The sequence below is a fragment of the Daktulosphaira vitifoliae genome, unplaced genomic scaffold (assembly GCF_025091365.1).
Source record: "Daktulosphaira vitifoliae isolate Bord-2020 unplaced genomic scaffold, ASM2509136v1 Scaffold_4, whole genome shotgun sequence".
In the NCBI taxonomy this organism is placed as follows: domain Eukaryota; kingdom Metazoa; phylum Arthropoda; class Insecta; order Hemiptera; family Phylloxeridae; genus Daktulosphaira; species Daktulosphaira vitifoliae.
In genome coordinates, this window is record NW_026099575.1 from 17,618,276 (window position 1) to 17,644,101 (window position 25,826).

Genomic DNA, 25,826 nt, shown 5'->3' on the forward strand with positions numbered 1-25,826 from the left:
AAAAACCAATAGAGTACGTAAATTTAATCTGATTATAGATAATACATCATAGATATTCAGATTTTTTTACTTTTCATAACTTTAGGCAATTTATATAATGTAAACGATCATATATTTCTATTCCTTCTTCGATAACTTGTATGAATCAATTTATAATAAGCGGTGATGTTTACCGCTTATTAGTAATAGATGTAATAGTTCCCAATTTTTCAAAAAAAATTGTTTAAGTCCATCTCTTATATTAGTTCCTTAAAATTATTAGAAACAAGGGACAGCCTTTAGAAGTATTTAACCACTTCAAAATTGAGAAATAAATAATATTAAACAAATTCAAACATTTTTTTTTTCAAAATTACTATTTTAGAAGAAATGTAGTGGTCAAAATAAATCACCTGTATATCATATATAAATAATAATTTTGTTATTTTTAAGATTGACCATTTTACTGTGCTATTAATATTTCTATTTTTCGTATTATGACTTTTTTGTACAATGTATTTTATTTCTGTCGTTTTTTTATCAAGTACTTTTTTCTGTAGATTTATTTTTGTAGCTTTTTTCCTGGGATTTACAATTGCCACATAAAAGTCAACACAGTATTAATTGTTTAATTTCTATTGATTTTTAATTAATTGATTAATTTGGTAATCAAAAAGTAAAAACGTAAAGATAAATTTATTTAATTATTAAATTTGTATAGGATTTTGACTGTTTTGTGACTTAATCAAGAAGATGGAGCAAACAAAAGATTCTTAATATGTGATGATTGACTTAGTATGATGAACAGAAACATTGCTACATATTAAGCAGGTTATTTAAATTATAAGATAAGTTAAAAAACAAAGTAAACAAATATTTTATTGTTATTTTGTTTAATATAATAAACGTAACTTTATGTGATTTTAGTGCATTAATACATTTAATAGCAAAGTTACAAAATATAATAAATTTTTTAAATATTATTTAACTACATATGCCCAAAATTTGATTAATTTTGGACATATGTAGTTCAATTTTAAATAAATATTATTTAATTTTAGATAAATTAAGTCTACTTTCAGAAGAATTTAATTCAATTTTTTCGATGTAATAGTATATCTATAGTTCAGTGTCTTATTCGCTTCATTCATTAATGTTTAGACTATTAAGTTGCCTATACAAAACTCTTTGTTTCCTTTAAGTGTATTAATTTTATTTTTAAATGTTAACATATACAAAGTGATTTTTTTAACTATCTTAAAAAGTAAAAAATGACTAATCGATAACAACTTTAGTACCAGTACTGTATAAGTTCATAATTTTATACATAGGTGTAGAATATATTTTGAAGGAATTATTACTGAGTGGCACAAATAGAAGAGGATTATTTTAAAATTGTTTTAAAGTTTAACTCTCCTTAGAAAGTGAGGTAATTTACACAGCTACATAGAATGTGGGAGTTTATCTAATGAGAAATTCATCTTCAAATCTGAATACACTACTTGGCACTATTACTGAAGATTTATCCAAATCATTATTACAACTGGCAAGTAAGTAAGTAAAATTATTCTTTATATTTTCAGACGTCGTTTGGCAATTTATAGTTTTTACTATTTTTATTAAAATATATATATATATAAAAAGAAAAATTTAATGAATTTTTTATACATGAAGTTGAAGAATCCCTTGAATTCCTTTGATACCTAAAAGGAAAAATTATAAGATTCACCTTGAATCTGGTAGGGTCGGCTCAAGACGTATATGGCTCCGAGGTAATACCTTAAGATGGGCCCCTCATGGAAAATATCGCTACGAAAAATAAAATTGTCATTAATTATAACTAGGCTTTAAAATTCGAGATTGTGCCCGTAAGTTTTTGGTTCTAGGGGCATTTGCCCCCTTAATTCGGACCTGCATTGAAGGCACTAATTAATTAAATTTTACTAGTTAATGAGACTACATTGTAATGATTCTTTACTGGGTTGGCATTAGTACCACTCACTTTATATATTAAAATATACTCTGTACAGGCGAGAGGAGAAGTGCAGCCAAAAAATGTCTAATAATATAAATAGTCAATGGGTGATACGGGTAATACCGCTCAATTAGATATTTCGATTAAATAATAAAATTAAACTAAAAATTATTTATGTAGATATCATCAAAGTATTTATTTTAAATATTATAATATTTATGATCCATTTTGAGATAATCTATGTCAAAACTAAATGTATTTCAGCTTTTAATTGCAATTTTTGATCAATTTATTATTTTAGTGATGTTTTATCTAATAATACTAATTTAATTAGTAATTTTCTTAAATCAATCATTTTCTATTTTATAAGCTAGTTAAATATATATTGTGATAAAAAAGTTGATACGCCTATAAGCAGAGTTGAGAAAAAACATGTTTTTTTATATTTTTTAAACAAGTTAAAAAAAAAAAATACAAATTTTCAGGGAAAACTCATATTTTGCCCTGTTGGAAGGTGAATGGAACAATTGAAAAAAATTGTAGTGTTAGTCTAGATAGATATAGTTCTCATGTAAATTTTAGATTTTAAATCCATTCACAAAATAAGGAAAAATTGTAGAAGCTTAACTTTTTCATCTTACCTCGCCTTACCCTACTAAGTTTAAAATGTAAATTTAAGTACCCCGAACTCATGAGAATCATCTACAAGTAATATCAATGTTTAATAATAGTAAAATTGTTGGTTACCACTTGAAAATTGTTATCGAGACACCTGGACTTATGATCACTTCATACAATAGTCTTTATAAATTCCTGGTAATAGTTTTTGATATTTGTGATAAAATATAGATTTAGGTCTGCAAAATTATTTGTTAAAACTCATTGTATGTTATCTCATGAACTCCTGGTATGAAATTTTAATCTTACAAATGTTTAATAAAGTGATAGGAAATGGTGTCTTTGGACACAGCTTTTTATGAATCGCGATTTGCAAAGTTGTCAGGAGAACCTTCAAGTTTTCCAATACAATTATATGTAATAATCCGCAACTTTTTCAATAAATAAATGAACACATATTTATATAAATGTTTTGTTATATTCGTCATTTAAAAGTAATTACTGTTTGGGGCTAATATTTCTTATGCTGTATGTTATTTATGTTTATTAATGACTTTAATTATATCTTGATTAAAACTATATAAAATCTTTTTATGTGTCAATGAAATTAATAACAATATTTAACAAAATTTATTTTTAAATTTTTACATTTATAATAAGGATAGTATTTCTATCACGATTTGACTACCTACGTACTTTGTCTAACGTTAAAATTATACGAGAGATTAATCTTTGTGACGTACTTACAAGTCACAGTATAATATGAATTCTTTCTGTGTATTAACTTAGAAAGCAAGTTGATAACTACTTCTTTGTATGGTCATCACTGAAATTAAACAAATATTTAAGTATTGATTGATATACTTTCATGCATCATTATTATTCACCTAAATCAATTGGAATATCAAGTCTATTTTCATTGTATATTTTTTCAAACGTATTGCTCATTCTGTACAATATTATAATCACTATTATTGTTATGATTGAAAACATAAAAAATTCAGTCGACTATAGTTAGGACAAATATTAGTATACACTTTATTTTTAATTATTAGTTAAAGAAATCATTACCTTATTGTCGAATAGAATTGTATGGTTAAAAAATATTACAATTAAATTTCCCAGTGCAACCGATAAGTACCACATGGACAACGATACGGTTTTCATGGATTCCGGTGCCTTAATAAAAAAAAAATGTACGAATTAATCAGATTAAAGTGTGTTTTTGCGCTTTACACGTTTATCTAAAATTGTAAGCATTAATTAATAGAAGTTACTTCTGAAAATGTGAATGCAAGTCCTGTCAATGTAAAAAGGGTTTCGCCAATTGCCATACAAATGAATTGTGGTAGTAACCATTGTAGACTTATTCCTCGTGGTCGGTAGAGACTAATTAGTTGACTCTTCTAATTATAAATTATAGAACTGAGTATAAAAGTTTAATCTGAGAGAAATTTCTGATTTTACGTACATAAATTACTTTAGAGTTCCAAAGTCCTATGTAAACGTAGTTCTCTTTTTTTTCTAACTTGAAAACATTACTGCGAGTCCGGTACAGGTTTTTGTTATAATTATTAATCGTAAAAGTATACCTGTTATTGTATTTTTATTATTGTTAAGTACATTTTCCACTAGATATTTTTTAAAATGTTAATATTAATCCAAATAAAATATGTTATATTAATTATAATAAGAAAAGAACTGTATTGCTTACAGAAAAAAAGTTTTTTTAACTACAATTAAATATGTTGGATAATATATCGTCACGTAGAATCGAAAATCTCCATGAAATGCCAATGCCAAAAAGAGAAATCGTATTAATAGATTGTTGTGTATTTTTCTGATTTTAGAGATATAAAAATATTTAAATTTAGCTTTTACACTTTGGGGGCTTTTTACTTCAGGCAACGATGTGCAGTTAATATACAGCCCAGATAATTTACATTAATTTATAAAGATATAACTTATATGAACGCTCCATTATCAAACATTGCTAATTGTAGTTAAAACAATTTATTTTTTATGTACACACAAATCGTTATTCTAGATGATTCATCCAAATGTATTTTGATTTGTTGCCATTTAATGTTTAAAATTTTTTTATAACAAAAAACTAGCCTAAAAATAATTTAATGATAAATGCTCTGTCTTACTTGCCCGGATTCACTTGTACTACATTTGTTTTAATTAAATGCATAGAATCATCTGTTGTTGTTTTTAAAAAGTATAGGTGTTTAATTGATGATTGTAAATTGAAGAATGTCGAATTTTTTATATCAGTCCAATGATCAAAAGTATCATCTAATAGAATTGTTGAACTAAATCAAATCAAAATTTTTTATAAAAAATCAAACAAAAATATGTTTGAATCAATTCAAATATTTTACTAGAGTAACGGTGAATTATTTTTTCTATAGTTATTGATGAGATTATTTGATAAAATTTGAGTAGTAATTTTCAATGAATAATTTTTCGTTTCCAAAGAGAGAATAATCAATTTAGTCTAATGAATATATTGTGAATATAGATAAATAATAAATATATTTACATTTTCAGACATATTTTCTAATAATTAGTTACTTTTACCGTGTTTATTTGTAATCTTATTTTATACTTTTGTCGGGTGATAATTTTGTCACATCCATCATCTACTGATATCCCAACGTAAACGATATTTTCTGGTATTAAAAATACATTTCTTTTGAAAAAGTATTGATTTTCATTTATTTTTTCCACTGATGAGTTCGAAATCCAAATCTTCACCGAACACGGTAACATGTTTACAATGTATACGTTTGACACATCCGATCTTAATGTATTTTTTAGATTATTCTTTAAAATAAAATTCTGTCATAATTTAAGTATGAAAATTTTCATATTTGATGCTCAGAAAATATAATTAAAAGTGTTGATTATAGACTTAAATTAAATATAATTTGTTACAGGATAAAAGTTTAATTTTTATCAGATACTCTATAAAACTATTACTAAGACATGAATCACATATACATAATTTTTTTGTTTTAAATGTAATGCAGTCAATTATTAAATAGCCATATGATACTCTCTAGTAAGTCTCTATTAACTTACTTCCAAGTTCAATTCCACAAAGCCAGATAACACAAATGCTAAACTGGCTACGCCGCCACCAAGTAGAATGCGTTTCAAAGGATATTTGAACAGCTTATGACCATCTAGATATGGGTATACTATGCGATTCATAAACGGAATTGTAATCAATACTAATACTGGACTGACTATTTGCAATGTATAAACGGGTATTTCAATACCGAAAAAGCGTCCGTTGGTACGGGCGGCTTGAAACAGCCATGTAGTGTTCTGTAGATATTGATTTAATTTTCTAATTGTCAAGTTGAATGCACAACAATCAAAACACACTGTACCTGTTGATCGAACAGACTCCAAAACATCGACAGAGGTATATATAAACGAAACATGTGTAGTAATTTCTTTGCGTCATGAATAACGTTCAAAGGTGAAACGCTTTTAGAGTAGTCCAGCCAATGGATTTGGTTTGATCGTCTTAGGCCGTGTTTCAGTTTCTTCCACGAGGCGATCTAAACAGAAAAGTTGGAATACAGTTGCTCATAAATAATTGCTTCTTAAAAGCTCTTTTGCTTCGAGACTTACTTACAACAATGCATTTAATCATTTTAAGCAAGATGCTCTCGTTGGACTTTTTCAATAAATAATACGGGTTTCCGCACAAAAATGCACCTGGAAGAAAGTTTATTGCGTTTTATTATGTTATGTTTTACAAACCCATAAATTACACTTAACATTTATTTCAAAAGCATTCGTTTATTAAGTCTAGACTTAATTAGTATAAATTAATGTTTAGTAGTTGATAGGTACTTGTTTTCAGCTTATTTATGGTGTTCTTTTTGGCTTTTTCAACTATTATGAAATAAGTATATTAATGAATTTTTGAAGTATTTTCCCTAATTTCGATTACGAAATATGCGATTTCGCTAAACACTATAAAACATTTATTTCAATATAATCTTTCAACTAAAATTTACCTTATTAAATCGTTTCATTATTTTACAAGCCTAACGTCTATTTTAAACCATTTTATAATTTTCTGTATAAATTATTTACAGAATATCAATGCTTTGGGAAACTATGCAATGTAAGATGATGTATTTTTATAAAATAAATTAATTATCTTAAAATATTTTACCAATGCCGACTGTCATCAATATGTTTGACAATCCAAATCTGAATGTATAAGAATCTCTATTAGAATTTAAGACTGTTTTGTGAATTCGTAGAATGAAAATAGTTAATGCTGGTGATGTGATCGTGCCAAATAACACAGCAACATGAATTACAAAGTAAAAAGTGCTGAAAAAATGTTCGGCAATCGACACGTTAATGTTTCTATCGTTTACAAATAGTTGATCCAAACTGAAAGCAGGCACACATGGTTTCATACCACCAACGCCAATAGAGATCAAAATTAGTCCGTAAAATGAAATGAATGTACTGTTAAATAAAAATGGAAAGTATGTTTTAAGAGAAACAAATAGCGTTTCTTTGTTAAATGTTACGCCAAAATTACATGTAAATCATAAAAAAGTTTTTTAATAGTATTTTTTTGGATGATATTCTAATTAATGTTTCTGTGTTACGATTTCTGTAACATAGCAAAATAACACTTTATCATGTTTTATTTTAATGGACACTCGATAAACTGCACTTGTTTTAAAATTTCTGTTGTATAGAAAACATTAAGGGATATAATATTGTGGATAGTAAAATTAAGCATTTACCGAATTGTTGTATCTTGAGTCTGTAGAGTTGAATAAAACAGTAGAAAAACTCCCAACCAGTTAGTGATAGTAAATGCTAAAATTGTTCTATAAAAATAAAAAATACAATATTATTACATTACTGTTATGCCTGTAAAATATAATATTAGCTGTTTAGCTTTAAATATGACACGGTAACGTGTTTCTCTTGGTCGCACATCACGTTATCAACTTATATGGAAGTGTATCGAGATCTGAATCATAAACGTATAGCGGTAAGATTTGTCTTACTGATGTGGTTTGAAAAAAATAAATTTAATTTTTTTTATCTTTGAAGAGATAAAAATGAGTTATTTGATAACATAATATTGTAGGATTTTTCGAATCAAATAATTTTTCTGTTTATAAAATACAATTTTTTAATAAATGCCAGTAGACGTTGGTATCTCAATAGACACCAAATCTGCCGTGCTAAGCGAAAACAGGATAACTCCAGTCAACATGATTTTTCAGGAACACAAAAAAACATTTTTAACAGTAAATCAAGATACCCTTTTTTCCCACTGTATGAACATAAGTCAAAAGATGATAACTCCATTATTTTTTATGTGATGTACCAAGTTTTTGCTTAGTATTTGGATTTACCGTGTTTTCGCTTATAAAACATCAAATATATTGAACTTACCGTATATTTTCTTATTTTATATTTCAATTTTAGATAGGTTTTAATAGGAAATATGCTACTTTTACATCAAAAATCGGTGTAAAACCACTAAATTTACCTATAGAAACAAAAAAAATTTTTTTTTTAATTTTGGAGTTATCCTGTTTTTGCTTAGCACGGCAGAAATGGCCTACTCATCACCTTTCTTCAAATTTAGTAGTAAGGGGCCATACAGTAAAAAAAAACTTGCACTAAGTCTTGCAAATTGTTCCACATAATAAGTATTAAAAATGTTTTAAATTCGCTTTAAATTTAACAAAAAAAGTTGAATGATAAAATTTAAATTTAAATTATCTCTTCGCATGAAACAAAATATTTTTTATTAAAACAGTATATTATGGGTAATTTGATTTATAAAATTTTTTATCTAATTGAACAAGGTATTTTTAAAACGAAATGAAATATATTTTGTACATTGTATCATAACATTTTTATGACAAGATTTCAATTTATACTTTATAAAACAACTCACAACTGTTTTGAATAAATAATAATTTTTTTTAGTCGTTTAATCAAAAGTATTTAAAATCGAGTCAGTTGTTATCAACTCATTCATAAAATTGTTCAATATTAATTAGACACAACAATTTAGAAAGTAACATTTAGTAATAAAATAATCCTTGACACATGGAATATTTCATTTTAGTATGAAGTAAAATCATTTTTGTCATATAGCTATGGTGTTTTTACAATGTAAATTTTACATAGTAATGTTAACGGCAAAGAAATTTGCAGAACCGCTCATTTGACAAACAATTTTTTTGGTCATTTGAGTAGACTTGATTACCATAAAATTTACCAAAATATATGTTAACCAAAAGAAAAATATGTTGTTGAAAGAATTATTTTAACTCTTACACCTCATATACAGGGTGATTTTATAACTATGCCTCACGAAACGTCTTATATCATTAGATTTATTTAACTAAAAATTATTTTTTTTATGTTATTCAATTTTCAACGAGTTACAGCTGTTTAAAGTTTGGGCGCGATTAAAACAAATCGTAGTGTTTAATTTTAAAAAATTGGTAGATATTCAAAAGCAAAATTCTAACTCAAAAATAATTAAGAAAATATTGCAAAAAAATCATTGCCGTACACAATGATTTTTACTGAATAGGCAAAATTCGTTTCAATCGTTTTTTGATAAAATTATAAATATATAAAAGTGTCAGTATTTCCGGAACGCTTTCTGTAATTAATTTGAAAAAGTTAATTTTTTGTGAAAAAATTATCAATTTTAATCCCTCCTGTGAACAGGTAAAGGGTCAGATTTATAAAAAAAATATACAAAATTATAGGTAATCTCATGTATCATTAAAAAAAAATTACATTGATTTGGTCTTTTTTAAAAAAGTTATGGCATTATAAAGTTAAAAATATAAAAAAGAATTTTTTTACAAAAATAATATTTTTTTTATTAACTTTGAAGATTTTTCACCATCTAAACAAAATAAAGTCCGAAATTTTTCCATAATAAAATGCATTACATTAGCTTTAATTTAAGGTATATATAAAATTGTCAGTATTCCCGGAACATTTTCAAAACTTAAGTTGAAAAAGTCAAATTTTTGTATAGAAGTTGTAATTTTGAATCTGTATATTCGAAGATATACTGTGATAGTAGTTAGAGAATCACCTTTTATTTGTGAAATTCCACACATTATGTGAAATGATTCAAATTAAAATGACAAGATACTCAAAAAATTAATAAGCATATAATTGAGATTTAAAACTCTGTTATAAAAAGTTCAGTAAATGCAATTATTAATAAAAACAAAAATATCTCATCAACTTTGTAAGGGTTTTAATTCAAATTATTTATGAAAAAAGAAATTTTTTTGTTTATTTAACAGATTTTATTGACTTAATTATGATATTGAATGTCAATATAAAAAGAGAAAAAAAATGTAACTAATTTTAATTTACTTATATTTGCCGTATTCACTGTTACCAATTATTCCACCGCTCATTGCAGAAACAAAACAGAGCATCATAAACATATGAAATATGCTAATTGATTGTTTTTCATCATACATTAATATATCACGTAAGTAAAATGATAGGATAGCTAAATCATAAAACTAGTTTGTAATTTATAGTTGATATAGTTTAACATTTATGAACTTACATCGAATACTTGCGAAAGAAAATCTCTCGCAAAATTGCAACAATAATATAAAACAAATTCTTAATGGATACATTTGAAAAAAAATCAAGAAAGTTAAATTAAATTTGAAAAACAAATTGTTAAATAAAATAAAATAAAAGATCAATTGTTTTAAATTCTTTCTTGACAACAGTAAACATAAAACACACCAATTAAAAACAAATTTAATAAGAATAAATAATAATAAATAAAAGTATAACATAATAAAAAAATAAATAGAATATATCGCACCCCTAGATCTATACTGTTGTAACTCAAAAATCTCATTGAGATAATGTTCATTTTAGGATTTCTGATTCTATTACCTACATGAGAATAAAACCGTAGTAACTATATATTGTTTGGTTTCCAATAGAAAGCGCTAAAAGACAGTTTACTTGAATGACAGCATGCTCTCGAATATCAGTTTTTCTTGAATTCTGAAAAAAGAGGTTTTTTGAGTTACAACAGTTTAGATCTAGGGGTGCGATATATTTTGTGCTTGACAGCTCTTTAATTTTATATTAGTACGTTATTTTAACAAAAAAAATTCCTCGAGTAACTTTTAGATACTTTCGGATATTTCTTGGATTATAATGTAGAGCTATAAGTTGTATTTAAAAGTTTAGACATTTATCCTATTAACTAATATTAATAATAGGGACCTATAATTTTAGATAATAGGTGATTAATTCAGTCAAAACCGTCTGGAAGGTTATCACATAAAAAAAAATTTTTTTCTTTCGAATTCATAAATAACCATTTATATGAATGTTATTAGTGGTTTCTTTAAATAAATTTCTATATTTTTTTATTTAATAAATAAAAGTATTGTGGTCGTATAAAAATGTGTTATGACAAATAAGTTCTGGAATATTATTAAGGTTTTTTTTTTAATAGATATTTATCAAAATAAAAATTACAACCTTGTAAAAATGCATGTGAAGTATTATAATAATAGTTGATGTTTATCTACGAATATAACATAATAATATTCTTATCAGATGTGTAACATAATAATATTTTTTTTACCTTTTGTCATTTTCTACTAAGTCCTTGTACATAATTTTATTGTCAATGTTATATGTTATATGTTCTATAACCTAGTACTAGTAGACTTTTTGTCCCAACAAATTAAATTTATTTAAAAAGAAAATTTTTCCAATATAAAATTTAAATTAAATTTTATTAAAATGACTTTTGACGTTAGAAAAGTTTCGTTTTATGATCTTATGGGTGACAAATCCGTACTGGTGCGAAATGCTTATAAGCGTTATTCTACCACTATAAGTATGAAGGACTTAAATATGACGGTACCATATGGAACAATGTAAGTATAGCGTTTATATGTTATAAGTTTTTATTAAGTTTTGATTGTTATTCAATAATTAAAGCGATACATAACGTGACTAAGCAATATTTTGTATTGTAATTTTGATGAAGAAATTATAAAATATTATAAACAAGTTGTAAATTTCTTTACCTCTATACTAACCTTGTATTAAGATTGGTCCAGTGTGATCTAAAAATTTTCAAGGACAGACATTAAAAAACTGTACATTATCTCATAAGCAATACTTTTCAGTTTCTTATCGAAGCTAACATATTGAATTTTTTTTTTTTAGAAAGTAGTAGTATTCTGTGTTTTAAAATTTAAAAAAATTACTCCTATCCCCCTTTCTTTTCTTTAAAGTAGTTTCAATTTTAGTTTTTTAAACAAATTTATGAATACATATCAATAATGTATATAAAAACATCTATGTTTGATTACCTTAAAAATAAGCAAAATTATCTAATTAAAAATATGACTGGTCAATAAAAACTTGCATTTTAAAAGATAATAGTACTTTTAAACTAGAATGGAAGCAGTAAAGTTGGTTATGTTTATTATATCTCTGGGCATTTATGAATCTCACAACACCTGCCACTATTGTATAAAAGAGCTTGTGTTTTTTTAAATATTGGTTCAAAAGTTTTTATCTTCTTAGTTGAATATTGTAATTTTCTTAGTTAAATAATTTAAACATATGTTTCCATTTAAAAAACTTAAGTTGAAAATATTTTAAAGAGGTGAAAGAGGGGTAGGACCAGTTTTTTTTGAAAATAATAGAAAATTTGATATTATTAACTTTTGAAAAGAAAAAATTCTAACATGTTTTATACTTCTAAGGTTTTGCGCGAAGCATAGTTGATCAACAGCCTTATATAATTTATAAGCTCCAAATCATTAAGACTTTCTATTAAATAACGAGTTTTTCTTTAATTCTCTTTTTTTTATCGTTCTTGTAGATATGCTCTTCTAGGTCCAAGTGGTTGTGGGAAGACTACATTATTAAACTGCATACTTGGTCAAACAACATTAGATTCGGGTAGTGTTTTTTTAAGTGCTTTAAGATTGTCTGACATAGGCTATATGCCCCAAGTATTGGTTTTATAATTTTATTGATAAAACATAGTTTTCTTGTATTCAAAATTTAAAAGTGCGCTGTATTTAAGGAGACCACATTACATCATAATTTGACTGCTCGGCAAACTTTCAAATTTTATGGAAAGTTATATGGTATTCCTGATGGTGAAGTAAAAAGTCGAATAAAAGAATTAGATTGTGTACTACATTTTCCAAATTTAAATGAGCAAATAAAAAATTTAAGGTTAGATTTACAAAAGATTTAAAATAATAATAATATAATAAAAATTGATCACTTGTGGCTAATTACTCAAAATTAAAACTAAAAGGGGTTTTTTCCGGTCGGGGTGTCAGTTTGTGTTTAGCGTTAATAATGGTAACATTGTTCCCAAAATAAATATTCATTATTTTTTAGTAATTTGATTGTGTCTTTTTTTTTAAACTAAAAAAAATTAAAAATATTTTTTAGTTTTAAATTAATAATATTTTTAATATAGTTTTAATTTTGAGTAATTAGCAACAAGTGATAAATTTTTATTATATAATTATGGCGTTCGGGCCTTTTGATCATATGAAAAGTTAAACAAACTAATGCAGACGAAAATACGCCTAATATATTTTTCCTCGAAAAATGTATTAAGTTCTATATGACTCCAAAGTTTGCCAGATTACCAAGTAAGTCAAAAAATAATAATATTAATTGTTCCAAGTCAATAAATTTCGCTCAAGAGAAGTTTCTTAAGTTAGAAGTAATGAATGAGTATCGTAATAGAAGTAGATTAGAAATGGGGCTTATGAATTACATTTAAAACTTTATAATTTTTAAGTTAATTACAGTGGAAAATTCGAACAAAAAATGTACCAGGTGATTGAACATAAATTCGAAACAAAAAAAGAAAAGTTAAAGAAAAAATTTCAAAATATACTTTCAGAACACAAAAATAAGGGCCAAATAAATAACTTTAATAAAAGTCCGGTAGTTTCATTCTCTAAAATATGGGGGGACGATTTAGTTTAAAATTACACGAACCCTATGTTTTCCATTGAAGAAACTGAAATACTTACGTTGGGTCTTAAAATAAGTTTTTTACCGAAAATATTTCCGATGGAAGATCTCCTAGTAGGCATTGAAATTGAGGTTAAAAGTGTTTATTTTAATGATCAAGACTTAGCAAGAATAGAGTGCTTAAATTTTCTTTAAAAATTCTGTTGTAAGTAAAGGGGTTTTAGGAATATATGAAAAACATTCATGACTCATACAGAACTTAAAATCTGCTTTTATTTAAAATCAGATTAGGAAAATTCTAGGGTAATAATGAAAAAAGAGATTAATTTGATATGCTATCAAAAATGATTCAAGAGGGTTTCTATAAAGAAATTAAAAAGAATCCATTAAGTAAAATGATAAGAGAGACTACAAACGTTATCAATAGTTCAAAATTAATAATTGAAGAAAAGTTCAGGTTTTTTAATTAAAATTTCAAACCCTTGAACACCTAAATTATATGCTTGCCAAAAATACATAAGCCGGTAAATAATATGAGACTTATTATGTCGTATATTAATGCCCCGACTTACAATTCGGTTAGACAATAGTAAGGGTATTTTTATCTATTCAAAATTATCTATTTCTTTTACAACATTCACTAGCGTGGGGGGACAAATAGTAATTAGATCTCCCATTTTATATTATCCAGGCATTTCAAATGGACTAGCAAAAATTTTTAAGAACTTTGATTTTACTTTAGTAACATCTAAAAGTAATAATTTAAGAGATTTATTAGGTAACCCTAAAGATAAAGTAGAAGAAGGTGGAGTTGGGCATTTATGGAATACAATGTGAAAGTTGTAATAAATGTTATGTAGGATAAACAAAATGAAATATAGTGTAAAGTTTAAAAAGCTCTTAAGAAACATTAAAAATCAAGAAGTTGATAAATCTTCGGTGGCTGAATATTTATTGACACATAATCATTCCATTAAAATCATAAAACTAATTAAAAACGTTATATAAGGGAGGAAATAGAAATGTTTAAAAATAAAAATAATTTAAATAATTGGGATCTTGGCCCACAGAAAAATTAATTATTGAACTTGGCAAAATGTGATAATAATACTTAGTGATAACGTTACTAGGTAATAAGGTTACTAGGAGTATATAAGGGGGTTCTTTCTAGTCGGGGTGTCAGTTTGTGTTTAGTGTTGATAATGGTAACGTTGTTCCCAAAATATATATCAGCTATTCTTCTTTTTTTTTTTTTTGTGGCTTTTTGAGTTAAATTTTTTTAATATTTATTGTATAAAATTAATAATAGTTTTAATTTTTATTTGTATCTTTACAACTATTTAATGTTAAAATTAATGAAGCTAGTATTAAATAAATAAATAAAATAAAATTTAAATAATTCGTACTGTTGAACATAATACTGCCGTGCTAAGCGAAAACAGGATAACTCCAGTCAACATGATTTTTCAGGAACACAAAAAAACATTTTTAACAGTAAATCAAGATACCCTTTTTTCCCAATGTATGAACATAAGTCAAAAGATGATAACTCTATTATTTTTTATGTGATATACCAAGTTTTTGCTTAGTATTTGGATTTACCGTGTTTTCGCTTATAAAACATCAAATATATTGAACTTACCGTATATTTTCTTATTTTATATTTCAATTTTAGATAGGTTTTAATAGGAAATATGCTACTTTTACATCAAAAATCGGCGTAAAACCATTAAATTTACCTATAGAAACAAAAAAAAATTTTTTTTAATTTTGGAGTTATCCTGTTTTTGCTTAGCACGGCAGAATAAACAAGTGATAATAACAGACTATTAATTAATATGTCTCTAGTGGTGGAGAACAAAGGCGATTATCTTTCGGAGTAGCTTTGTTTCATGACCCTAGAATTATAATACTAGATGAACCAACGGTAGGAATAGATCCTGTTATCAGGGAGAGGTAATATTTTGTCGTTTCCTCAGTAAGATTGTTAATCGTGTTGATTCCTTTTTAATTGTTCACTAGTATCTGGGAATATCTTGTCCAATTATCTGCAGAAGGCAAAACTATAGTTATAACAACTCACTATATTGAAGAGGCTACAAAAGCAAATTTGGTAATGATTTTGCTTACCTGAAAGTATACTTAAATCTTTTGACGTAGTATTAATATCTATTCTTTAGAAAAATTGTACATTTTTTTTTGTATTGTTTGCAGGTAGGTCTTATGCGTAATGGTATCTTGATTGGAGAAGATTCGCCATCATCTTTAATTAGAAAGCAGAATGTTTCAACTTTAGAAGAAGCATTTTTATCTTTGTGTAACGATCAAGAGAAAGAAAAAGTAACTAAAAATATTTTTATGTTTTAAATATTTTTATGTTTTAAATATTTTTAATTATAGCTTTTTAAAAAATTATTTAGAAATCAATTGATTTCTGCGATGAAAAAAATTTGGAACCACAGTCTACTACAGGTTTAACAAAAAATCCATTTTCTTGGAGAAGGTTTCGAGCACTTACTTATAAAAATGGAGCATTTTTGTGCAAAGATATCTCGTGTGTGAAAACATTATTCTTATTCTTTTATGTGTTATTTAAATTTATAATTTATTTGTTATTTAGGTTTCTATTTTTTACTTTTATTTTGCCAGTGGTTCAAACGATGTTTTTTAATTTATGTATTGGTCATCACATCCAAGACTTGAATTTGGCGATTATCAATAACGAGATAAATAATTGTAGTACATTCAACAACTATAACACTTGTTTTTTATATAATTCTAATGATACCAAGTTAAGTTGTAAATTTATAGAAAATATGTTAGGCTACAATGATAGATTGGTAAAATGAAACAAAAATAAAATATTGACTCCATGACTATAAATCTATTTGATAACTTTATATTTTAAGATGCTTTATCCAAATTTGAATTCCGGGATGGTAGCTCTGAAAGATAAAAAAGTGAGAGGTGTATTATTTTTTTCCTCAAACTTCACAGAATCATTAAAAAAAAGAATATTAAGACGAGCCAACCGATATGATGTTAAGTACAGCACAATTCAAGTCTACATAGAACCAAGTAACAGAACTTAGTAGAATTACTTTAAAATAGAATGCAATAAGTTTTCCTAATACATATATATATATATATATGTGTGTGTGTGTAGATGTTCCTTAATTAATCACTTTTGAATTTCGTCTTAATCTCCTATTTCTTTGAAATATAAGAAAAACTAAGTCCTATAAAATTTATTAATTCTGAAACCGCCGCAAGAGGGTTAAAATCAGATTCAAAGGTAGATTTTTAGTTTTTCTTGTCTATCTGAAAAAGTATGACTTCTATGTCATAAGTTAAGACACTATAATTTGTAGAACTAAAAAAATTGTCTATAAAAAAGATATTAATAAGTTTTGTACTATATTTATTACTTAACAAAAAATAAAAAATATTAAATTTTTTATGTCATACACAATGACTATTATTTACTATTTAGTTCAGTGCACTTTGCGTGTAATGTAATTTACTTCCTAGTATATATATTTTTGGTATTTTAGTTTCAATATATTTTTTCTTAATTTTATACCTTTTATTCAACGTTTTAAAATTAAAACTAATTCATTTAAAGGAAAACTTCGGACACAATGTGAAATGAATTACTAAAACTGGTAGTCTTTCTACTTTGACTTCTGTCACTGTGCACTGAACCAAATAGTAAACAATGGTCATTGTGTTTGATAACTTTTAAGATTACTTCAATACGTAATAATTAGTGATGGGCATTTTCGAATATTTTAAACTATCGAATAGTATTTGATAGTTTTAAAAAACTATCGAATATCTATTGGAATTGTTTTTATGCAACCAAATAGTGTATTTTTAGGGTAAACTATCGAATTGTTTAAAAACTATTCAAATATATTGTGTAACTATCGAATAGTTCGATAGTTACTATTCGATATTTCCATCACTAGTAATAATCTGATTGCGGTAAGTAATATCTAATTATAGCACTCATTAAGATACAATATCGTGATATACTATTTTCTTCTTTTATTATATAAGAAAATAATGTTATTTTTATTTTAAGTCAATATTCTAGATAATAAAGGTAAAATTATTTTTTTTTGAAAATAAATTATAGAAAATAGAATTTTAAATAACTTTTGTATGAAACACTTTTTTGTATAACAAACGAAAAATATATTTATGTTAATAAAATAACCTATTTTGTTGGTATAAATAAAAAAATAAATAATTTTAACTTTTTTTGGATTTATTTTTTGATTAATTTCAAACAAAACTTGTTAATATCTTTTTCTAGACAATCACTCGTACAAATTATATTGTATTAACTTTAGATATAAAAGTCAAAGTTTTTCAGATAGTTTTAGTAGAAGTTTTTCAAAAACTATAAATTTACCCTCAGGTCCGATTTTAACCCATTTTACCCTTAGTAGTTATCTTATATTACAAAAAATAGGTGGCTGAAACGGTTAAAATTTATACAAAAATAATTCTTTATAGCTGAATGAACGTAGCGCCCGGTGGTACTCACTCGGGTTCGTTGTTTTATTTTATCTTAAGTCAGGCTATGTCAAGGAAAATGAATAAGGTGAGTGGTCTGTATGAATAAATGTAGAATGAATTTTCAAAACATATAACAATTAAATTTATTATACATGAATCATAAAATCTTACATACACCATTGTGGATATGAGGATACTTCATACTAATGCCAAAATGGCGCTCTTATGGCGCTGATAAAAAAATAAATAATAAATTAGAAATGTGAGTAAGTCTTAAAAAGAAGATGAACAAGTATTATACTCATCGTCTAGTTGAAACGACTGATGATAATGTTGAATATTGAAGTCGAATAAATGTAGCTGACCAACGCGTACAACTGATGTGAACGGTACTGTGATGTATTATAGAAAATATATAGACCCAACCGCAATATACTGAGCGCACAAGAGTTCGACAATCGCAAAGATGATATTTTACTTTAACAACAAAACTACTGGCTCGCAAGCCACATAGAGCTTATAGTTGAAAATGCGCTAAGATGGCGGCGACAGTACAGACAAAGAGAGAAGACCGACAACAACTCGGTGTAGCACAACGATAGCCTAAATAATCAAAATGGGAATATTTTTGTAAATATTTGATTTCACTGCCCACTTAATAGATCTAGCGTTGAAGGGAGAAACCAGGATCCTCAGTCAATGAACGGAGTTTTTTGGAGGCTTCTTCATAGGCGTAACAAAAAGAATTCAGTCCCTCAGTTAACGAAATATTAATTATTAAAGTAATATAATTAAACTCCCATACCTCATTCTCACTAATTAAATCTACCAGTCCCTCATTCCACGAGATATCCTCTAATGTCTTTTTTGGATATTTCTCATTCAGTAATTTTTCAAAATACTCTTTCCACCTTTTTTTCACGTGATAATCACTCAATAGAATCCTATAATCAACACTTTTTATACATCTTACATTGTGATAATCTTTAGACTTTTTTTCTCTTATTTTTGCAAGTTTATAGACTTGTTTTTCGCCTTCCTATGTTCCTAGCCTATCAAACAACTCATCATACCATTTAAACTTAGGAAAAAAATATTAATAATAACAAAAACTTTATTTTGTTCGCATTGTACATTTTTGTATTGGTTGCACTGTTTTATCTTTAAAACTAGTTATTAAAAAAAATCAGTTTAAAATCATATACATTTTTGAAAAAATCCAGAAAATTATAATTATTGTTATATGAATATAATATTTCAGGGGAAATTTCCATTTTTTTTTTTTTTTAAATCACGTACACAGCGTATAAAGACATACATTTTATGAAATATTGAATTTAGCTTAACTGTTATTTAAACTAATTAACTGAAAAAAACTAAGTTATTTCAACGGAAAATTAGTAACTAGTTAATGCCCACCATTGTAAATAATAATATTTACACTTTGGAGAAAAGAAATAATAGAACAAGTAACTATAATAGACTGAGTCTGTAAAATTACTTCGTGAGAGACAGTATAAATAACATGAATAACTAAAAGAATAGACTAACAAATTTATATTTTAAGAGAGTATATGACAGTTTAGGAGATGACGAGAAAAGTTGCCTAAATGTACTTAAACGAGAAATCTAAGAATCCGTGAAAATGACATAGAATATACTAGTAGCTGATATATAGTACACCGAAGAGAATAAATGATATCATAACATTCGGTTGTAGAAGAGGAGGAAAATAAAGGAATTTGGTTTAAAAATAAGTATTAAAATTGAAAAAAAGGAAATAAGAACCTATTAAATCACCAGATACTGAACCGTCAATTTTAAATTAAATATTCATAGGAAAGTTGGAACAAACGTATAGGGGAAACATTATTAACAGATACTTTTGGTAGAGATCTAATATTATAAAGTGTAAAGTCTAATAACTTGGATGATATAGAAATAGATGGAAATAATATAAGTGAATAAAAAGTGCAATCATAAAAAGGAAGTCTCATATGGGATTTATAAATGTATGGAGAAATAGAAGAAAGAGGAAAACAAAAATAAGTGAGCAATGTAGGAGCATATTGCTATATAGACTTGATATTAGATAAGATGGTAGAGGTGTTAGATTAAGGGGAATTACTAATTTAATATTTTCTTTTAGATTACATTTTGAGACAAATAATAAAAAACAATGTTTACGAAGTTTTCGACAAAACTATTAAAACAGCTGTTCAAGTGTGCAATAAAAGTGCAAAATCAGTTTCATCTGCTCTCGTGGTAAGACTTTAAAATATGTATAATTTTAAAATATAAACTTTATATTTAATTTTATTAATTTCAGATTGATAATGTAGGAAAAGTTAATATTTCTGAATTCATTCACTCTTCGGCTCCAGGATTCATAGCACTGTAAGTTCTAATACTATTAAAATTAACTTTCAGACAAAAATTTGTCATGTTAATAATCAGTGAGTAATTAATAATAAACAGAAAGGAATATTTTTCATTTTAATGAAATTTTTATTTAATTATAATTTTTTACAGAGTAGTATAGAGAAAACTTGATATATGAATAACCTTAAATGAAATTGTGTAAAATTTTCAACTTTTATTAAGACTGTGTAATATATAATATAATACTGTAATAATAACATAATATTATAATATATAATATAATGCTTAATTAAATTTTTTTACGGAGAACATTATAATTATAGTTCTAACTAGCGTGTATTACTTTTAAAGAATAATAAATACATTTAGTACACGTAACATATATTATTTCAGATTAGCATTTTACTTTCCAATGATTTTGTCTACTGGGTTATTGCTTACAGAAAAAGATGAAGGGATAATGAGTCGCATTATGGCTGCAGGTAATTAAATGATAGTTAATAATTTTCTTCGTTTATGTTTTGTACGATTATAATGACGTTCGAATGAAATATATGCCAAGGTGAATTTGTTTCTAATTGTGTGATATTCAATTTATCTACTATCTTCAGAGTTCAAATGCATGAAACATTTTGTATATACACTCATGTTATAAATTTATTTAATTAAAGCAAATCAGACATTCAGACTTAATTTGCTTACATATAAGGTAGGTGCGTGTAATAAGGCCTAGCAAGGCTTGTAAAGACCAGGCTTGTATTAGGCTTTATTACCTGTACCTATCTTATTTCATTTCGTTAACAGTTTACTTTAAAGTTATCTAAATTTCTAAATTGAGTATAAAATATAATATATATACACATGGGCGCCCGCATGAAATTTATCAGGGGGGGGCCAAAAAAAATTAAATACCAAAAAGTAACATTAAATAAAGTGTTTATTAACTGAAAATTGCAAAATATATATATATAACTATAATATATATTCATGAGTCATTACTAANATAACTATTATATATATTCATGAGTCATTACTAAATAAAAATTTTCAGATTATACAAATTTAAATCAGATTGGTTATAATTTTTAAAAATGTATTTCCAAAGTCCAGGGGGGCAAACGCCCCCTCTTGCCACCCCCTGCGGGCGCCCATGTATATACACGTGTATGTATTTTATATGCATGTATTTATGTATACAGGGTGATTAATTAAGGATAAGATACTTATTTTCTTGGAAAGTATTTTAGAACATTTTAAATTTTTGTAAAAGAAAATATTGTTCAATTCGAAAAATTCTACAACATTATGTAGTTATATAATTATTTTTATTCCTTTAAAAATGACTAGATATTTACACCAGCAATTTTCATTATATTGATCAATATCATGAATTGAACAGGATAGTTTATTAAAATCCTTTTTTTTTTGTAAAAATTTCCCATAACACTTGTAATAACAAAAAAAAAAAAATCAAAAATAATAAAGAAAACCGTCTTTAGATAAGACTAGTTAAAATATATTTTTTATTATTATTATGAAATTATTAACTAGATAAAAAAAACGTTTTACTATTATTAATTATTTATAAAAAAATAACTGTTTAAATAAATTAAGTGTTTATTACTGTTTAAGTAGTTTAAAACTTCATAAGGAAATTTTAATTGTTAAATATTTTAGTGAAATATTTATATGGGATATTTGATCTTTTTTGACGTAAGATATTAGCCTTAATGATTGTAAATATTTCAGGGGTAACATTTATGGAATTGGTTTTTTCGGTAATGTTTTTGATAACTATTGTTCACATCATTCAATCATTGATTGCAATGTCCATCATGTTTTTTGTTTTCGACAATCCAATATTAATGGAAAACTTTTGGTCAGTTGCCATGATTGTTATGTTAACCGGATATCAGGGAATGTTTGCAGGTATATTATATTCAAATTTATACATTATTTATTTTACTTTACTTGTGCTCATTGACAAACAAGGATATTGGATAAGTTTTCATATCAAAATCAAAATATTTAAGTTATTAATGTTTGTCATCGTGTAAAGTGCTAAAAGATAATGTACATTAAATTATGTTATTTAGCTGATGTTTAATTTTGATAAATATTGATCAATTATACATTAATTTATCAATTATATAAGTCGTGAAGACATTTGTTCAACATTTTTAAGTGTATTTAAAAACTTTGTACTTTAATAACGTACTTACTAAAGTTCTCATTTCAATGGGCCTATGTAGGAATACTTGCTGCTGCTTATTCCAATTCCTACACAATGGCTACTCACATTAATATGGGAACAAATGTATTGTTTACATGTTTATGTGGTAAGTATTTATACTTAGATCAACTTATCTAATCGAAAATGAATTAAATAAAACATTTATAACGATATGAGGTATTAAACTCATTTTTCTTGAAGCAAAAGGAAATGTACTGTAGATTTTAATTAAAAGAAAGATTGTTTGGTTTAAAAATATGTGTGTACTTATTTAATTTTTTAATTTTGTGTTATCATTCTATGGAGAAAAACTCATACTTCACTTTTCTTAAATCGAAATTTCTGTTTTAAATTTGATAACGTAGAATAATTTTGGAAAAAAATATAAAAATAAATGTGTATAGTAAAATTTTTACCAATCAAAGATTAGTTTTATTTTAGAATAATCGTTAAATTTAGAATTTGCTTCTATTAATCGTCGGGAATTACGAAAGATTAGTTATTGTGAATGACATCGCGAAAATAAGATGTTATTGTTTAATCAAACAATGAAACCGAATTCACTTAATTTAGCAAAAGTGTAATCGATGATTTATGTTTCAATTTCATAATTGCTTATGAGCAATTTTAGCTAAAATATTAATTTTTTTCTAAATGCCAAAATTGAATATGATATTCAATTTTGGATACATTTCGATAACATTAACGTGATATTAATGTTTCTTATGAAATATTTAGATAAATGTATATGAATAAATTATTCATTTAGATAAATTTTTAAAATGACTTTATAGTAATTTGTATATTGTTAACTAAAAAAATGTATTATATTGATTTTGATAAATTTTTAAATTATAGGTTTAATATGGCCAATGGAAGGAGCTCATCCAGTTTTAAGAGCATTTAATACATTTTTACCTCTATCTATTACATCAGCAACCATTAGTAATTTGGCCCTTAGAGGATGGCCTTATAATCATCCAATAGTTTTACGCGGTGCTATTATGACATTTATGTGGATAGTTATATTTGCTATTCCCATATTTTGTTTTAGTTCATTAAAAAAAGATAGGTGGGTTAAAAAAGCATAGTATTTTTTAAATTTATTTAAGCATAAATTTTTTTGTTACGATCATTAATATTGAATTTCGATAAAATTTAATAAAATATTTGATCATATTGTGAAAAAATCTTATTATATTTTTATTATATATTATTAGTTTTATTATTTATATAAAAATTAAATATTATACTTTATTAAATTAACAAGAACATACTATTTGATTTAAAAAATTTCAATTAAATAAAATATTTTATATAAAACTGTATAAATATAATTTATAAATAAAAATTAACACGATTTAATTTAATTTTGTTTATTTATTGGAATTGTTTTTTTTTATATATTGTTTTTAACTAATAAATAACATTTATTTTGATAAAAATACACAGCTTCATTCTGTAAAATTGGATGGGGTTTTGTAGTTGTAATTATAAAACAATTTAGTGGAAGAAAGACTATTTAACAATTTGTAGGTTTCTTAAGAATAGCCTATACAGTAGGATAGTCAAAAGAGGCTAAAAGGGGTTATTTAGTCTCATTTATCAATAATTACTATTAGCAGTATCGGACTTTTGCGCTGGTAAAACTATAAGTGGAAAAATAAAAAAAAAGTCCTTAGCTTTCCTAAACAAAAATGTGTTGCTATACTATACATTGAACCTATATATAAAGTTTGCGGAGAGGAGGTTTAAAGAATTTTAGTTTAACACAGAGGTATAAATTAATATATCTTTAGCTACGATGTTTAAATTTTTCAAAGGAGAACTTTTATTGAGTTTATAGAGCTAAGTAGAAATGTAAACATTTTCCGTACAATTTTTATAATTTACTTATATAATATTTATAATAAGATATGTTAGATAATAAGATATTCTCTATTCTTTTTTTATTTTTGAAAATATATTTGACAGTTTAACTAATACAATTTGATCACTCACTCTAAAAAAGTTAAAAATTACAGTCTCCAATTTTTTTATTTCTTATATCATCCAGTACATAATATGAGAATTATTTAATTAATAATATAATGATATGATTATATAACTAAGGAATTTTTAATATAATTTATTTAAAAAACGTCAAGTACATAGTAAGATGTTTTATTTTTTTATGTTAAATTTAATATAAACTATTTAGTTATGTGTTAGAATATGTAAGACAATTGAAAAATGTTGACAAAATTAGTTGAAATGTTAAATTTTATGGATTATTCTCAATAATTTGACATGTTACTGTAGATGTCTGACTTTTACAATATTTTGTATTGATCACAAATAGTTTGTGTCTATGACCTTCTGCAACATCACGTTGGTTGTTTATTTACAAGACAAGAACATTTCATAATATGTATAATTATTAAAGTATATATTATTATTTTACATTTTTACATTACAAGTTGGATGGAAGGCCATCGAAAATTATAATTTTTTAAATATTAAAAAAAAGCAGCAGTATGATTTTAAGAGCTTGTAATTTTAGGCTCAAAAGAGTATTTCAATAGTTTTACCTTGGATTTAAAAATGCATTATGATCATGTTTTTACTATCAAAACAAAAAAAAGATATTATATGAAGTTTTAAGAACAAAAATTATTATATTAAAATAATATTTAAAGGATAGCAAATATTGCTAATATACTATACTATACTAAAATTATCAGTATAAATAAATTTTCAAGTCATGCTAGATACAATTAAAAAAATTTAACTTTATAAATTTAATTGATATTAGTTAATACAAGTTTAAACATATATTAAGAAAAACATGAATTTATGTAACTTTAATTGTTTTATGCTAAAATACTTACCATTGTGATTAAATAGAAATGTATAAATTCTATTAAAATTAATTATATGGTAATAATTTATTAATTTGTTTTCATTGCATTATTATTATAATAGTCGAAACTTAATTAATGATCATCCAGTAAGATAAAAAATCAATTATTCGCTAGAATAGTTTTTAATTATATTGTTAAAAACTCATAA

General features: G+C 25.2%; 2 protein-coding genes across 6 annotated transcripts; one reads left to right on the top strand and one right to left on the bottom strand.

Moving 5' to 3' along the window:
• Window positions 1-359: 359 nt before the first annotated feature.
• Window positions 360-23,920, top strand: LOC126906259 (ABC transporter G family member 20-like). Of its 5 annotated transcripts, XM_050686678.1 has the most exons (15): window positions 11,313-11,550; window positions 12,510-12,642; window positions 12,717-12,871; window positions 15,482-15,589; window positions 15,656-15,746; window positions 15,848-15,973; window positions 16,054-16,187; window positions 16,254-16,473; window positions 16,543-16,711; window positions 20,310-20,425; window positions 20,490-20,557; window positions 20,936-21,024; window positions 22,292-22,471; window positions 22,795-22,881; window positions 23,634-23,920. In XM_050686678.1, the coding sequence occupies exons 1-15, from the start codon at window positions 11,414-11,416 to the stop codon at window positions 23,864-23,866; spliced, it is 2,046 nt and encodes a 681-aa protein (XP_050542635.1). In that variant the 5' UTR covers window positions 11,313-11,413; the 3' UTR covers window positions 23,867-23,920. The 5 variants fall into 5 exon arrangements, with proteins under 5 accessions (XP_050542639.1, XP_050542637.1, XP_050542638.1 ...); XM_050686682.1 differs by lacking the exons at window positions 11,313-11,550; window positions 12,510-12,642; window positions 12,717-12,871 and adding exons at window positions 360-831; window positions 1,311-1,533; XM_050686680.1 differs by lacking the exons at window positions 11,313-11,550; window positions 12,510-12,642; window positions 12,717-12,871 and adding exons at window positions 360-810; window positions 1,311-1,533.
• LOC126906258 (solute carrier family 15 member 1-like) lies at window positions 1,772-10,115 on the bottom strand. Its single transcript, XM_050686677.1, has 15 exons — window positions 10,001-10,115; window positions 7,369-7,455; window positions 6,777-7,081; window positions 6,228-6,310; window positions 5,977-6,150; window positions 5,663-5,911; window positions 5,159-5,404; window positions 4,960-5,075; window positions 4,726-4,890; window positions 4,044-4,164; window positions 3,850-3,978; window positions 3,644-3,751; window positions 3,460-3,580; window positions 3,320-3,398; window positions 1,772-1,788 (listed from the first exon to the last, which is right to left on the bottom strand). Exons 1-14 carry the CDS (start codon window positions 10,108-10,110, stop codon window positions 3,358-3,360), a joined length of 2,055 nt encoding a protein of 684 aa, XP_050542634.1. The 5' UTR covers window positions 10,111-10,115; the 3' UTR covers window positions 1,772-1,788; window positions 3,320-3,357.
• Window positions 23,921-25,826: the final 1,906 nt, after the last annotated feature.

Bases quoted from the DNA above. Each gene is read 5' to 3' on its own strand.
- LOC126906258 (XM_050686677.1), bottom strand. From the start codon at position 10,110: ATGTATGATGAAAAACAATCAATTAGCATATTTCATATGTTTATGATG. The intron at 7,082-7,368 runs GTAAATGCTTAA...TTTATTTAACAG, and splicing joins ACTCAAGATACAACAATTCG to TACATTCATTTCATTTTACG. The intron at 3,752-3,849 runs GTAACTTCTATT...TTTTTTATTAAG, and splicing joins TTGCATTCACATTTTCAGAA to GCACCGGAATCCATGAAAAC.
- LOC126906259 (XM_050686678.1), top strand. From the start codon at position 11,414: ATGACTTTTGACGTTAGAAAAGTTTCGTTTTATGATCTTATGGGTGAC. The intron at 12,872-15,481 runs GTTAGATTTACA...ATATGTCTCTAG, and splicing joins GAGCAAATAAAAAATTTAAG to TGGTGGAGAACAAAGGCGAT. The intron at 20,558-20,935 runs GTAAGTTCTAAT...ATATTATTTCAG, and splicing joins GCTCCAGGATTCATAGCACT to ATTAGCATTTTACTTTCCAA.